A 12632-nucleotide genomic window follows, 5' to 3' on the forward strand; every position below is an offset into this window, starting at 1 on the left:
TTCTATCAAATATTTAGAGAAGAGCTAACACCTATGCTTCTCAAACTCTTCCAAAATATAGCAGAGGGAGGAACACTCCCAACTCATTCTACAAGGCCACCATCACCCTGACACCAAAATCAGACAAAGATGTCACAAAGAAAGAAAACTACAGGGCAATATCCCTAATGAACATAGATGCAAAAATCCTCAACAAAATACTAGCAAACAGAATCAAACACCACATTAAAAGGATCATAAAACATGATCAAGTGGGGTTTATCCCAGGAATGCAAGGATTGTTCAATATATGCAAATCAAGCTCTGTGATACACCATATTAACAAATTGAAGGAGAAAAACCATATGATCATCTCAATAGATGCAGAAAAAGCTTTCAACAAAATTCAACACCATTTATGATAAAAACACTCCAGAAAGTAGGCTTAGAGAGAACTTTCCTCAAATTAATAAAGTCCATGTATGAACAACCCACAGCCAACATCATCCTCAATGGTGAAACACTGAAACCATTTCCACTAAGATCAGGAACAAGACAAGGTTGCCCATTCTCACCACTATTATTCAACATAGTTTTGGAAGCTTTAGCCACAGCAATCAGAGAAGAAAAAGAAATAAAATTAATGCAAATCGGAAAAGAAGAAGTAAAGCTGTCACTGTTTGCAGATGACATGATACTATACATAGAGAATGCTAAACATGCTACCAGAAAACTACTAGAGCTAATCAATGAATTTGGTAAAGTAGCAGGATACAAAATCAATGCACAGAAATCTCTTGCATTCCTATACAATAATGATGAAAATGTGAAAGTGAAATTAAAAAAACACTCCCATTTACCATTGCAACAAAAAGAATAAATTATCTAGTAATAAACCTACCTAAGGAGACAAAAGACCTGTATGCAGAAAATTATAAGACACTGATGAAAGAAATTAAAGATGATTCAAGTAGATGGAAAGATATGCCATGTTCTTGGATTGTAGGAATCAACATGGTGAAAATGACTCTACTACCCAAAGCAATCTACAGATTCAATGCAATCCCTATCAAACTACCACTGACATTCTTCACAGAACTAGAACAAAAAATTTCACAATTTGTATGGAAACACAAAAGACCCCGAATAGCCAAAGCAATCTTGAAAAAGAAAAGCGGAGCTGGAGGAATCAGGCTCCTAGACTTCAGACTATACTACAAAGCTACAGTAGTCAAGACAGTATTGTACTGGCACAAAAACATAAATATAGATCAATGGAACAGTATAGAAAGCCCAGAGATAAACCCACACACATATGGTCACCTTATCTTTGATAAAGAAGGCAAGAATTTACAGTGGAGAAAAGACAGCCTCTTTAATAAGTGGTGATGGGAAAACTGGACAACTACATGTAAAAGAATGATGTTAGAACACTCCCTAACAAAAAACACAAAAATAAACTCAAAATGGATTAAAGATCTAAATGTAAGGCCAGACACTCTCAAACTCTTAGAGGAAAATATAGGTAGAACTGTCTATGATATAAATCACAGCAAGATTCTTTTTGACTCAGCTCTTAGAGAAATGGAAATAAAAACAAAAATAAACAAATGGGACATAATGAAACTTAAAAGCTTTTGCACAGCAAAGGAAACCATAAACAAGATGAAAAGTCAACCCTCAGAATGGGATAAAATATTTGCAAATAAAGTAACTGACAAAGGATTAATCTCCAATCTTTACGAGCAGCTCATGCAGCTAAATATATAAAAAAAAAAACCCAGTCTAATAATGAGCAGAAGACCTAAATAGATATTTGTCCAAAGAAGGTATACAGATTGCCAACAAACACATGAAAGAATGCTCCACATCATTAATCATTAGAGAAATTCAAATCAAAACTACAATGTGATATCATCTCACACGGGTCAGAATGGCCATCATCAAAATATCTACAAACAATAAATGCTTGAGAGAGTGTGGAGAAAAGGGAACCTTCTTGCACTGTTGGTGGGAATATAAACTGATACAGCCACTATGGAGAACAGTATGGAAGTTCCTTAAAAAACTAAAAATAGAACTACCGTATGACCCAGCAATCCCATTACTGGGCATATATCCTGAGAAAACCATAATTCAAAAAGAGTCATGTACCAAAATGTTCATTGCAGCTCTATTTTCAATAGCCAGAACATGGAAGCAACCTAAGTGTCCATCAACAGATGAATGGATAACGAAGATGTGGCACATATATACAATGGAATATTACTCAGCCATAAAAATAAACGAAATTGAATTATTTGTAGTGAGGTGGATGGACCTAGAGTCTGTCATACAGAGTGAAGTAAGCCAGAAAGAGAAAAACAAATACTGTATGCTAACACAAATACATGGAATCTAAAAAAAAAAAAAAATCGTCATGAAGAACCTAGGCGCAAGATGGGAATAAAGATGCAGACCTACTAAAGAATAGATTTGAGTATACGGGGAGGGGGAAGGGTAAACTGGTACAAAGTGAGGGAGTGGCATGGACATATATATACTACCAAATGTAAAATAGATAGCTAGGGGGAAGCAGCCGCATAGCACAGGGAGATCAGCTGGGTGAATTGTGACCACCTAGAGGGGTGGGATAGGGAGGGTGGGAAGGAGGGAGACGCAAGAGGGACATATGTATATGTATAACTGATTCACTTTATTATAAAGCAGAAACTAACACACCATTTTAAAGCAATTATACTCCAATAAAGATGTTAAAAAAAGTTTAAAAAAAAATCCTCTACCCTTATTTTGCCCCTCCCCCAATTCTTCTTCCACCTGGATAGCACTGGTTTTATTTGTTTTCCTATATCTGTGAGTCTGTTTGTTTTGTTGTATTTATTCATTTTTTGTTTTGTTTTGACTATAGCCATTCTGACAGGTGTGAGGTTATATTGTGTTTTTTTTAACATCTTTATTGGTGTATAATTGCTTTGCAATGGTGTGTTAGTTTCTGCTTTATAACAAAGTGAATCAATTATACATATACATATATCCCCATATCTCCTCCCCCTTGCATCTCTCTCCCACCCTCCCTATCCCACCCCTCTAGGTGGTCACAAAGCACTGAGCTGATCTCCCTGTGCTATGCAGCTACTTCTTACTAGCTATCTATTTTATGTTTGGTAGTGTATATATGTCCATGCCACTCTCTTACTTTGTCCCAGCTTACCCTTCTCCCTCCCCATGTCCTCCTGTCCATTCTCTACATCTACGGCTTTATTCCTGTCCTGCCCCTAGGTCATTGTGGTTTTTTATTTACAGTTCTCTGATGATTAGTGAGAATTATTCCATGTGACGATTAGCTATCTGCATGTCTTTTTGGAAAAATGTCTATTCAGGCCTTCTGCTCTTTTAAAACTTGGACTTTTTTTTGATATTGATTTGCATGAGCTGTGTATATATTTTTGGATGTTAACATCTTATTGGTCATATCATTCGCAAATATTTTCTTCCATTCAGTAAGTTGTGCTTTTGTTTTTTTTTTTTAGTTTATTTTCTTCAGAGACTTTATTGCAGGGCCCCAGTTTCCTTATCTGAAGATAAATGATTATAAGTAACAGTTATCTGAAGGGAGAATTCTGGGAGAATTAAACTATCCCCTACAAGACCCAATGAGCGTACTTAGGTATTAAGACCTGATTGCCTAGGGTGTGAAAGTTCACAGCACAGTGTACTCCAGGACCTTCCTTAGAGGTTTAAAAACCTGAAACAAAAGTTCTTAATACAAGAACCAATGTTTAAAGCATAAAATCCTTACTTGGAGTGTTCAGCCCAGTTGATTATCAAAAGCTATTTATAAAATGCTTCAATACTGATGATATTAAAACTACCAAAACTCTGTAATGATCACAAAGATTTGGCCTCCCAGGTTAGAGTCCAAAGTCATTTTGACTCCTGATAACATTGCAGAGATGTCAGTCAGATACTTCTTAACCTAACAATGTGGCATCTGCTGTCTATGTTTTCCGTCGATCATAATCTCCAACCATCTTCTTAATGTGTGACAATTTGCTCTTCAACTGCTTGCAATAATTCCTCTTACTTTTGTAATCTGCAGATCCCTTAACTTGCTTCAGTCTATTGTATTCAGCAGCAGCAGCCATGTACTCTTCACTCTCTTCTCTATAGTCATCCAGTTCTTTATCTAGACGAGAGAGTTCTTTATTGATCTCATCAAGCTCTGCTTGTAAGCTCTTGTATTCCTGCAGGACAGTGTCAAAATTCCTCTTGTAGAGTTTTCTTTGTTGATCTGAAGTGATAGGTGGATATTCCCTGATCCAGTCCTCCTCCAGCTCATCGCAGGACTCGCTGCCTGTCGTGTAGTCTGTTTCATAGTGGTCTTGCTCTGATCTCCTCGACTTTCCTGTGCTTTTGTTTTGATGACAGATTCTTTTGCTCTGCAAAACCTTTTAAGTTTAATTAGGTAACATCAGTTTATTTTTCTTTTGTTCCTTTGCCTTAGGAGACAGATCCAAAGAAATATTGCTACAATTTATGTCAAAGATTGTCCTAATTATGATTTCTTCTAGACGTTTTATGTTTTCCAGTCTTACATTTAGGTCTTTAATCCATTTTGAGTTAATTTTCATGAATGGTTTAAGAAAATGTACTAATTTTATTCTTTTACATATAGGTGTCCACTTTTCCCAGCACCACTTATTGAATAGACTGTCTTTTCTCCATTGTATATTCTTGCCTCCTTTGTCATAATTTAATTGACCATAAGTGCATGGAATTTTTTCTGGACTCTATTTTGTTCCATTGATCTATGTGACTACTTTTTCTGCCAGTAAAATAATTCTTTGATTACTGTAGCTTTGTAGTACATTCTGAAGTCAGGGAGTGGGATACTTCCTGCTTTGTTCTTTTTTCTCTTTTGCTTTGGGTGTTCAAGGTCTTTTATTGTTCTATATAATTTTTGATTATTTGTTTTAGTACTGTGGAAAATGTCATGGATGTTTTGATACGGACTGCATTAAATCTTTAGATGGATTTGTGTAGTATGGACATTTTAGCAATATTAAATCTTGCAATTCATGAACACAGAATACATTTTAATTCCTTTTTATCATCATCCTCAATTTCCTACATCAATTTTTTTATAGTTTTCAGAGTATAGGTCTTTCATCTCCTTGGTAATTTTATTTCTAGTTATTTTATTCTTTTAGATGTGATCTTAAATGGGATTTTTTTCTTGCTCTCTCTTTCTGATAGCTCATTATTAGTGTATAGAAAAGTAGCAGATATCTGTATGTTAATCTTGTATCCTACAATTTTACTGAATTTTTTTTTATTACTTCCAACAGTTTTTTTGGCAGAGACTTTAGGATTTTCTATATGTAGTATGTCATCTGCAAATAGTGACAGTTTTACTTTTTCTTTCTAATTTGTATGGCTTTAATTTTTTTCATCTCTAAATGCTGTGGCTAAGACATCTAATATTGTGTTAAATAGAAGAGGCAAGAGTAGGCTCCTTTTCTCTTTTTTGATTTTAGAGGGAAAGATTTTAGCCTTTCACCATTGAGTATACTGTTTGGTGTGGTTTTCTCATGAATAACCTTTAGTATATTGAGATATGCTGAGGTATGTTTCCTCTACACAAACTTTGATAAGAGATTTTATCATAAATGGATGCTTAACTTTGTCAAATGTTTTTTTTTGGCATCTATTGAGATGATTTTGTGATTTTTATTCCTTCTTTTGTTACTGTGGTGTACCACATTGATAGATTTGTGGATATTAAACCACCCTTGCATGCCTGGAATAAATCCCACTTGATCATGGTGTATTATCCTTTTTACATATTGTTGGATTCTGTTTGCTACTATTATTTGAGGTTGTTTTCATCTATATTTATCAGAGATATTGGCCTGTAATAATTTTTTGTAATTTTTCCCACATATTCTTTTTTATGTTTATTTTATTTTACTTATTTTTTTTACTTTTATACAATTTTTAAAGGTTGTTGTCCATTTACAGTTATTAAAAAAAATATTGGCTACAATCCCCGTGTTGTACAATATTCCTTGAGCATATCTTACACTGAATAGTTTGTGTCTACCACTCCTCCAGCCCTAAATTGCCTCTCTGCCCCCACTGGTAACCACTACTTTGTGCTCTATATCTGTGAATCTGCTTCTTTATCTTATACTCACTAGATCATTGTGTTGTATTTTTTAGATTCCACATGTAAGTGATATCACACAGTATTTGTCTTTCTCTGTCTGACTTATTTTACTTAGCATAATGCTCTCCAAGTCTATCCATGTTGCTGTAAATGGCAACATTTTGTTCTTTTATATGGCTGAGTGATATTCATTTGTTATATATATAACATATATATGTTATATAACATATATATATATATATCACATCTTCTTTATCCATTCATCTGTTGATGGACACTTAGGTTGTTTTTATATCTTGGCAATTGTAAATAATGCTTCTATGAACATTAGGGTGCACATATCTTTTCAAATTAGTGTCTATGATTTTATTGGATATATACCCAAGAGCAGAATTGCTGGGTATATGGTAGCTCTATTTTTAGTTTTTTTGAGAAACCTCCATACTGTTTTCCACAGTGGCTGTTTATATAGGTTGGATATTAATCCTTTATCAGTCATATCATTTAGAAATATTTTCTCCCTTTCAGTAGGTTGTTTTTTCATGTTGTTCATGGTTTCCTTTGCTGTGAAATACCTTTTAAGTTTAATTAGGTCTGATATAATTATTTTTAGTTTTATTTCCTTTACTTTAGGAGACAGATCCAAAACAATATTGCTGCAATTTATGTCAAAGTATGTTCTGCCTGTTTCCTCTAGGAACATAGGCAGAAAATCTATCTTTCTGAACATCTATCCTTCTGAAACTATTCCAAAAATTTGCAGGGGAAGGTAGACTCCCAAACTCATTCTATGAGGCCAGCATCACCCAGATACCAAAACCAGACAAAGATATCACAAAAAAAGAAAATTACAGGCCAATATCATTGATGAACATACGTGCAAAAATCCTCAACAAAATACTAGCAAACAGAATGCAACAATACATTAAAAAGATCATACACAATGATTAAGTGGGATTTATCCCAGGGATGCAGAGATTTTTCAATATCTGTAAATCAAGCAATGTGATACACTACATTAGCAAACTGAAGAATAAAAACCAATATAATGATCTCAATAGATGCAGAAAAAAACCTTTGATAAAATTCAACACCCAATTATGATTAAAAACAAAAACACTCTCCAGAAAGTGAGCATAGAGGGAACATACCTCAACAAAATAATGGCCATATATGACAAACCCACAGCTAACATCATACTAACAGTGAAAAGCTGAAAGCATTTCCTCCACGATCAGGAACAAGACAAGGATGCCCACTCTCTCCACTTTTGTTCAACATAATTTTGGAGTTCCTAGCCACAGCAATCAGAGAGGAAAAATAAATAAAATGAATCCAATTGGAAAGGAAGAAGGAAAACTGACACTGTTTGTAGAGGACATGCAATATTCTTTTTTTTTAGTTTCTTTGCCTGGTTTTTGTATCATGGTAATGGTGGCATCATAGAATGCATTTGGAAGTGTTCCCTCTTCTTCAACTTTTCAGAATAGTTTGAGAAGGATGGGTATTAGGTCTTCTTTGTATGTCTGGTAAAATACCCCTGTGAAGCTCTCCAGTCTTGAACTTTTGTGTGCTGGAAGTTTTTTGATTACTGCTTCAATTTCAATACTAGTGATCAGTCTTCTCAGTTTATCTTTTTCTTCCTGATTCAGTCTTGGAAGATTGTATGTCTCTACTTGTTTATCCATTTCTTCTAGGTTGTCAAATTTATTGGCATATAACTGTTCATAGTATTCTCTTATTTTTTGTATCTTTGTGATATCAGTTGTAGTTTCTCCTATTTCATTTCTTATTTAGTTTATTTGGGTCCTTTCTCTTTCTCTCTTAATGATCCTGGCTAAAGGCTTATTAATTTTGTTTATATTAAAAAAAAACAGCTCTTGGTTTTATTGATCTTTTCTATTTTTATCTCATTTATTTACTCTGTGATTTTTATTATTTCCTTCCTTCTGCTAACTTTGGCCTTTATTTTTCTACTTAGATGGTAAGTTAGGTGTTTATTTGAGATATTCCCAGCTCCTTGAGTTAGGCTTGTATAGCTACAAACTTCCTCCTAGCATGCTTTTGCTGCATCCAAGAGATTTTATAAAGTTGTATTTTTATTTTCATTTGTCTCAAGGTATTTTCTGATTTCTTCTTTGATTTCTTCATTGACCCATTAGGTTTTTTTTAGTAGCATGTTGTTTACTCATCACAAATTTGTGTTTTTCCCATTTTTATTCCTATCATTGATTTCTAGTTTCATGTCATGGTGATTAGGAAAAAAAATGCTTGATATAATTTCTATCTTCTTAAATTTGTTGAGACTTGGTTTGTGACCTAGTATGTGTTCTATCCTGGAGATTTTTCCATGTGCACTTGAAAACATATGTATTCTGCTGCTTTTGGATGGAATATCTGTAGATATCTATTAAGTCCAACTGGTCCAATATGTCATTTAAGACAACTGCTGCCTTATTAATTTTCTGTCTTGATGATCTGTCCATTGATGTGAGTGTGGTATTAAAATCCCTACTATTATTGTATTATTGTCATTTTCCCTTTAAGTCTGTTAATATTTGCTTTATATATTTAGGTGCTCCTATATTAGGTGTGCCTATGTTAACAAATATTGTATCTTCTTCTTGAGTTTATCCCTATATCATTATAAAGTGCCCATCTTTGTCTTTTGTAATAGATGTTGTTTTAAAGTCTACTTTGTCTGATATGAGTATTGCTACCCCAGCTTTCTCGTCATGTCCATTTGCGTGAAATATCTTTTTCCTTTCCCTCACTTTCAGTCTGTGTGTGTCTTTAGCTCTGAAGTGAATCTCTTGTAGAAAACACACGAAAGGGTCTTGTTTTTTTATCCAATCAGCCACCATATATCTTTTGATTGGAGCATTTAGTTCATTGACATTTAAAGTGATTACTGAGAGGCATGTGCACATTACCATTGAGTTATTTGTTTTCTGTTTTTTTTTCTTCTTCTCTGTTCATTTCTTCTTCTTTTAGTTTCTTCCTTTGTGGTTTGCTGATTTTCTTTGGTGGTATGCTTGTTTTCCTTTCTCTTTAGTTTTTGTGTATCTATTATAGTTTTTTTTTTATGATTACCACGGGGTTCATATATGTTGATCTATAACTATATCAACTTATTTTAAACTGATAATCTTTCAAACACATTCTAAAAGATCTACATTTTTTACTCTCTTACCCCACATTTTGTGTTTTTGATGTCATATATTACATCTCCTTGTCTAACCCTTAACTGTTTATTGTAGTTATGGTTGATTTTACAATTTTTTGTCTTTTCATATTTGTACTAGCTTATTTAATTGATTGAGCCACAGACGTTACTAAATAGTTACCTCTGTTAGTAGGATTTTCCTTTTCCATAAATTCTTTACTTGTTGTACCCTTTTCTTTTCCACTTAAAGAAGAACCTTTAATGCCTATTGTAGGGTTGGTTTAGTATTGATAAACTCTTAGTTTTTGCTTGTCTATGTTATTTATCTCTCCTTCAACTATGAATGATAACCTTGCTGGGTAGAATATTCTAGGTTGTAGGTTTTCCCTTTCAGCAGTTTAAATATATTATGCCTCTCCCTACTGGCATGCAAAGTTTCTGCAGAAAATTCAGCTGATAGCCTTATGGGGATTCCCTTGTATATAACTCTTTGTTTTTCTCTTGCTGCTTTTAAAATTCTCTTTTTATCTTTTGCCATTCTAATGATGATATGTCTTGGTGTGGTTCTTTTGGGGTTCACCTTGTTTGGAACTCTCTGTGATTCTTGGATGTGGAAATCCATTTCCTTCTTCATCTTTGGAAAGTTTTCAGCTATAATTTCATCAAATGAATTTTCAACTCTTTTCTCTCTCTCTTCTCCTTCTGGAAGTCGTATAATAAGTATGTGATTATCCTTATCATTGTCCCAGAGGCCCCTTACACTATTTTCATTTTTTAAATTTGTTTTTCTTTTTGCTGTTCTGATTGGATGAATTCCATTATTCTGTCTTCCAGATCACTTATGCCTTTTTCAGTATCACCTGGTCTGCTACTCATGACTTCTAGTGTATTTTTCATTTTAATTTTTGTATTCTATTCTGACTGATTCTATTTGAATTTTATAGTTCCTTGCTAAAATTCTCACTATGTTAATCTATTCTTGCCCCAAGTTCGGTTAGTATTTTTATTACTGATGCTTTGAACCTCTGATCTAATAAATTATTTATCTCTGTTTCATTAGGGACTTCTTCAGGTTTTTTTTTTTTTTGTATTCTTTCATTTGAAACAAATTTCTTTGTCTTCCCATTTTGTTTAATTTTCTTTGTCTCTATGGAATTGTGTGATACAATTATCTATCCCTGTCTTGAAGGTGTGTCTTTGTAGGGGACTGCTCCTATGCAGTCTGCATGTGCCCAGTGGCTTTGGTGGGAGAGTTGTATCTAAAGTGAGCATGGGTCACATCTTCCCCATTTGTATGCTAGCATCTACCACTTTGGTGGGAGGTGGGGCTGGATATGGAGGGGTTAGAGCCAGAACCAGGTAGAATCCATGGTTTCTCCTATGCTCAGTGGCCATCACTGCCCTATCAACAGTGGGATTGGGTTCATGTTGCCATAGCAGAAGCCCTAAGGTTCCAGCCCAAGCTGGTTCCACTCCCTCTAAGTGTGTGCTCTCCTCCCAGCAATGGCACTTCTGCTCTAGTACAAATCAGTGCCAGAGCAATAGGGATGAAGCAGATGCCTAGTGCAAGCCAGGGCACCCACTGGGATGGTCCTGGCACTCCAGTCAGATCCTCAGGTAGCTCTCTATCTGCCACCTCTGTGTGTACCCTGATAATGGTTGTTTTCACTGTGTTCAAATGCAGGTCCAGGTCCAAGCTGACTGCATTCCACCCATGTGCACATTCTCCTTGGCAAAGGCAGCTTTCATCCTAGTGGAGAGCTGTGCTTGAGCTAGAGGGGCTGGAGCAAGCACCCGGTGTGGGCTGGGGTGAATGTTGGAGCAATTGAAGGAATCTTGCCAGAGCCCCAGGCCATTTTCAATCTTCTTCCTCTTGTTCCAGGGAGTAAGCAAATGTGTGTGTGTGTGTGTGTGTGTGTGCTTTTCATGAGTGGAGTCTCAGTTTCTTACAGCCTTCCTGTTAAGTCCCACTGGTTTTCAAACCAGCTAAGGAGACTTGTCTTCCTGTTGTCAGACCCCAGAGCTGGTGTGCTGATATTTGGCTCCAGCCTCTCATCCCCCAGAGTGGATCTCCAAGCCTGTGATAGTCCCTTCTCTTCTGTCTCCCCTGCTAGCAGTGCAGGTCCCTACCTGATTGCTTCACCTCCCTTCCTACCCAACTCTGTGTGAATCTTTCTGCCAGTCTCCAGTTTGTTTTCAATGAGAGTTGCTCCACATGTAGATTTATTTCTTATGTGTTCAAGGGAGGAGGTGAGCTCAGCATCCTCCTACTCTACTATCTTGGTCTCCCTCCTCTTGACCACTTTTTTGCAACAAATCTCTGGCTGTAAATTCCCTGCTGTGTGTTAAAGCTAAAACCAGATACAATATATAGTGCCAAGGAATAACAAGTCCTGCTGAGTGTTATCATAGGTGCCTCATGTAGAAATGGCATCAAGGCAAGCATTTTTCTGGTTTACTGAGATCTAATCAGGATAGTCTTGTTGCATCAGCAAAGCAACATGTAGAGTTCCACCAGAATCCTTCCTACAATATCAAGTAGAGCAGTTTGCTGACAACTGATCTCATTATGAGGCTTTATCTGCATGGCATGGTTTCAGTGACATTGTGAAGGCAGCAGAGTTGATACTAATAAAAATAAGGCCTAATACAAAATTTGATATGCACTTCCACTCACACTTCAGAGTAAATCTCTGAATAAAATAAAAGAGTGTTCCTCTTTCTTTTATGAGTAATGGATTTAGCTAAGCAAATAGGGTGTCTTTTGTGAGGAAGAATGGATAATGTGGAAATAGGAGAACAAATAGATGGAATTTATCATCTTTGAAGCTCAAAAACTGTATGCTATGAAATGGAGACACTCATAATAACTTGTCTCTGTATCTTCTCTACCTCTGTGAAGGAGGTTGGAGGCCCTGGACCTATATCCTGAAACACAAACATCAACATCATCACCATCACCATCACTATTGCCTTCAACAGCACCAGCCCTGTATCCAAAAGCAGTAAGCTCATCTCAAGAGCTAATTTCCCACATAGTGACCCTTTTGTAATATTATGACTGGAAGGTAGCTTTTTTTTTTTTTTTTTTTTTTGGAAGGTAGCTCTTTGATACCAAATCTTCTGTTTGCTGAAGTCAAGTAATTCCAAATGTAGTTTACATCTTATTTGTTTAAGACTTCCATGTGTGGTCTCATTTTAAGTTTATGACTAAAATTTGAAGTGATATTTCAGTACTTCCAGGTGATCCTACTTTAATTCCAAGTCCATTTTTATCCTCTGTTCCTCTGGCCCCAGCAACTATTTCACACCTCCTCT

General features: G+C 35.5%; 1 protein-coding gene across 1 annotated transcript; it reads right to left on the reverse strand.

Moving 5' to 3' along the window:
- Window positions 1-3572: 3572 nt before the first annotated feature.
- On the reverse strand, window positions 3573-12329 carry LOC132357098 (occludin-like). The gene is made up of 2 exons (XM_059910403.1): window positions 12207-12329; window positions 3573-4418 (listed from the first exon to the last, which is right to left on the reverse strand). Exons 1-2 carry the CDS (start codon window positions 12327-12329, stop codon window positions 3978-3980), a joined length of 564 nt encoding a protein of 187 aa, XP_059766386.1. The 3' UTR covers window positions 3573-3977.
- Window positions 12330-12632: the final 303 nt, after the last annotated feature.

Source organism: Balaenoptera ricei, chromosome X (genome assembly GCF_028023285.1).
Source record: "Balaenoptera ricei isolate mBalRic1 chromosome X, mBalRic1.hap2, whole genome shotgun sequence".
NCBI classification, from domain to species: Eukaryota; Metazoa; Chordata; class Mammalia; order Artiodactyla; family Balaenopteridae; genus Balaenoptera; species Balaenoptera ricei.

Coding starts and splice junctions, on each gene's coding strand:
- LOC132357098 (XM_059910403.1), bottom strand. CDS start 12,329: ATGAGCTTACTGCTTTTGGATACAGGGCTGGTGCTGTTGAAGGCAATA. Junction 4,419..12,206: donor CTCCAACCTCCTTCACAGAG/GTAGAGAAGATA, acceptor AAGGTTTTGCAG/AGCAAAAGAATCTGTCATCA.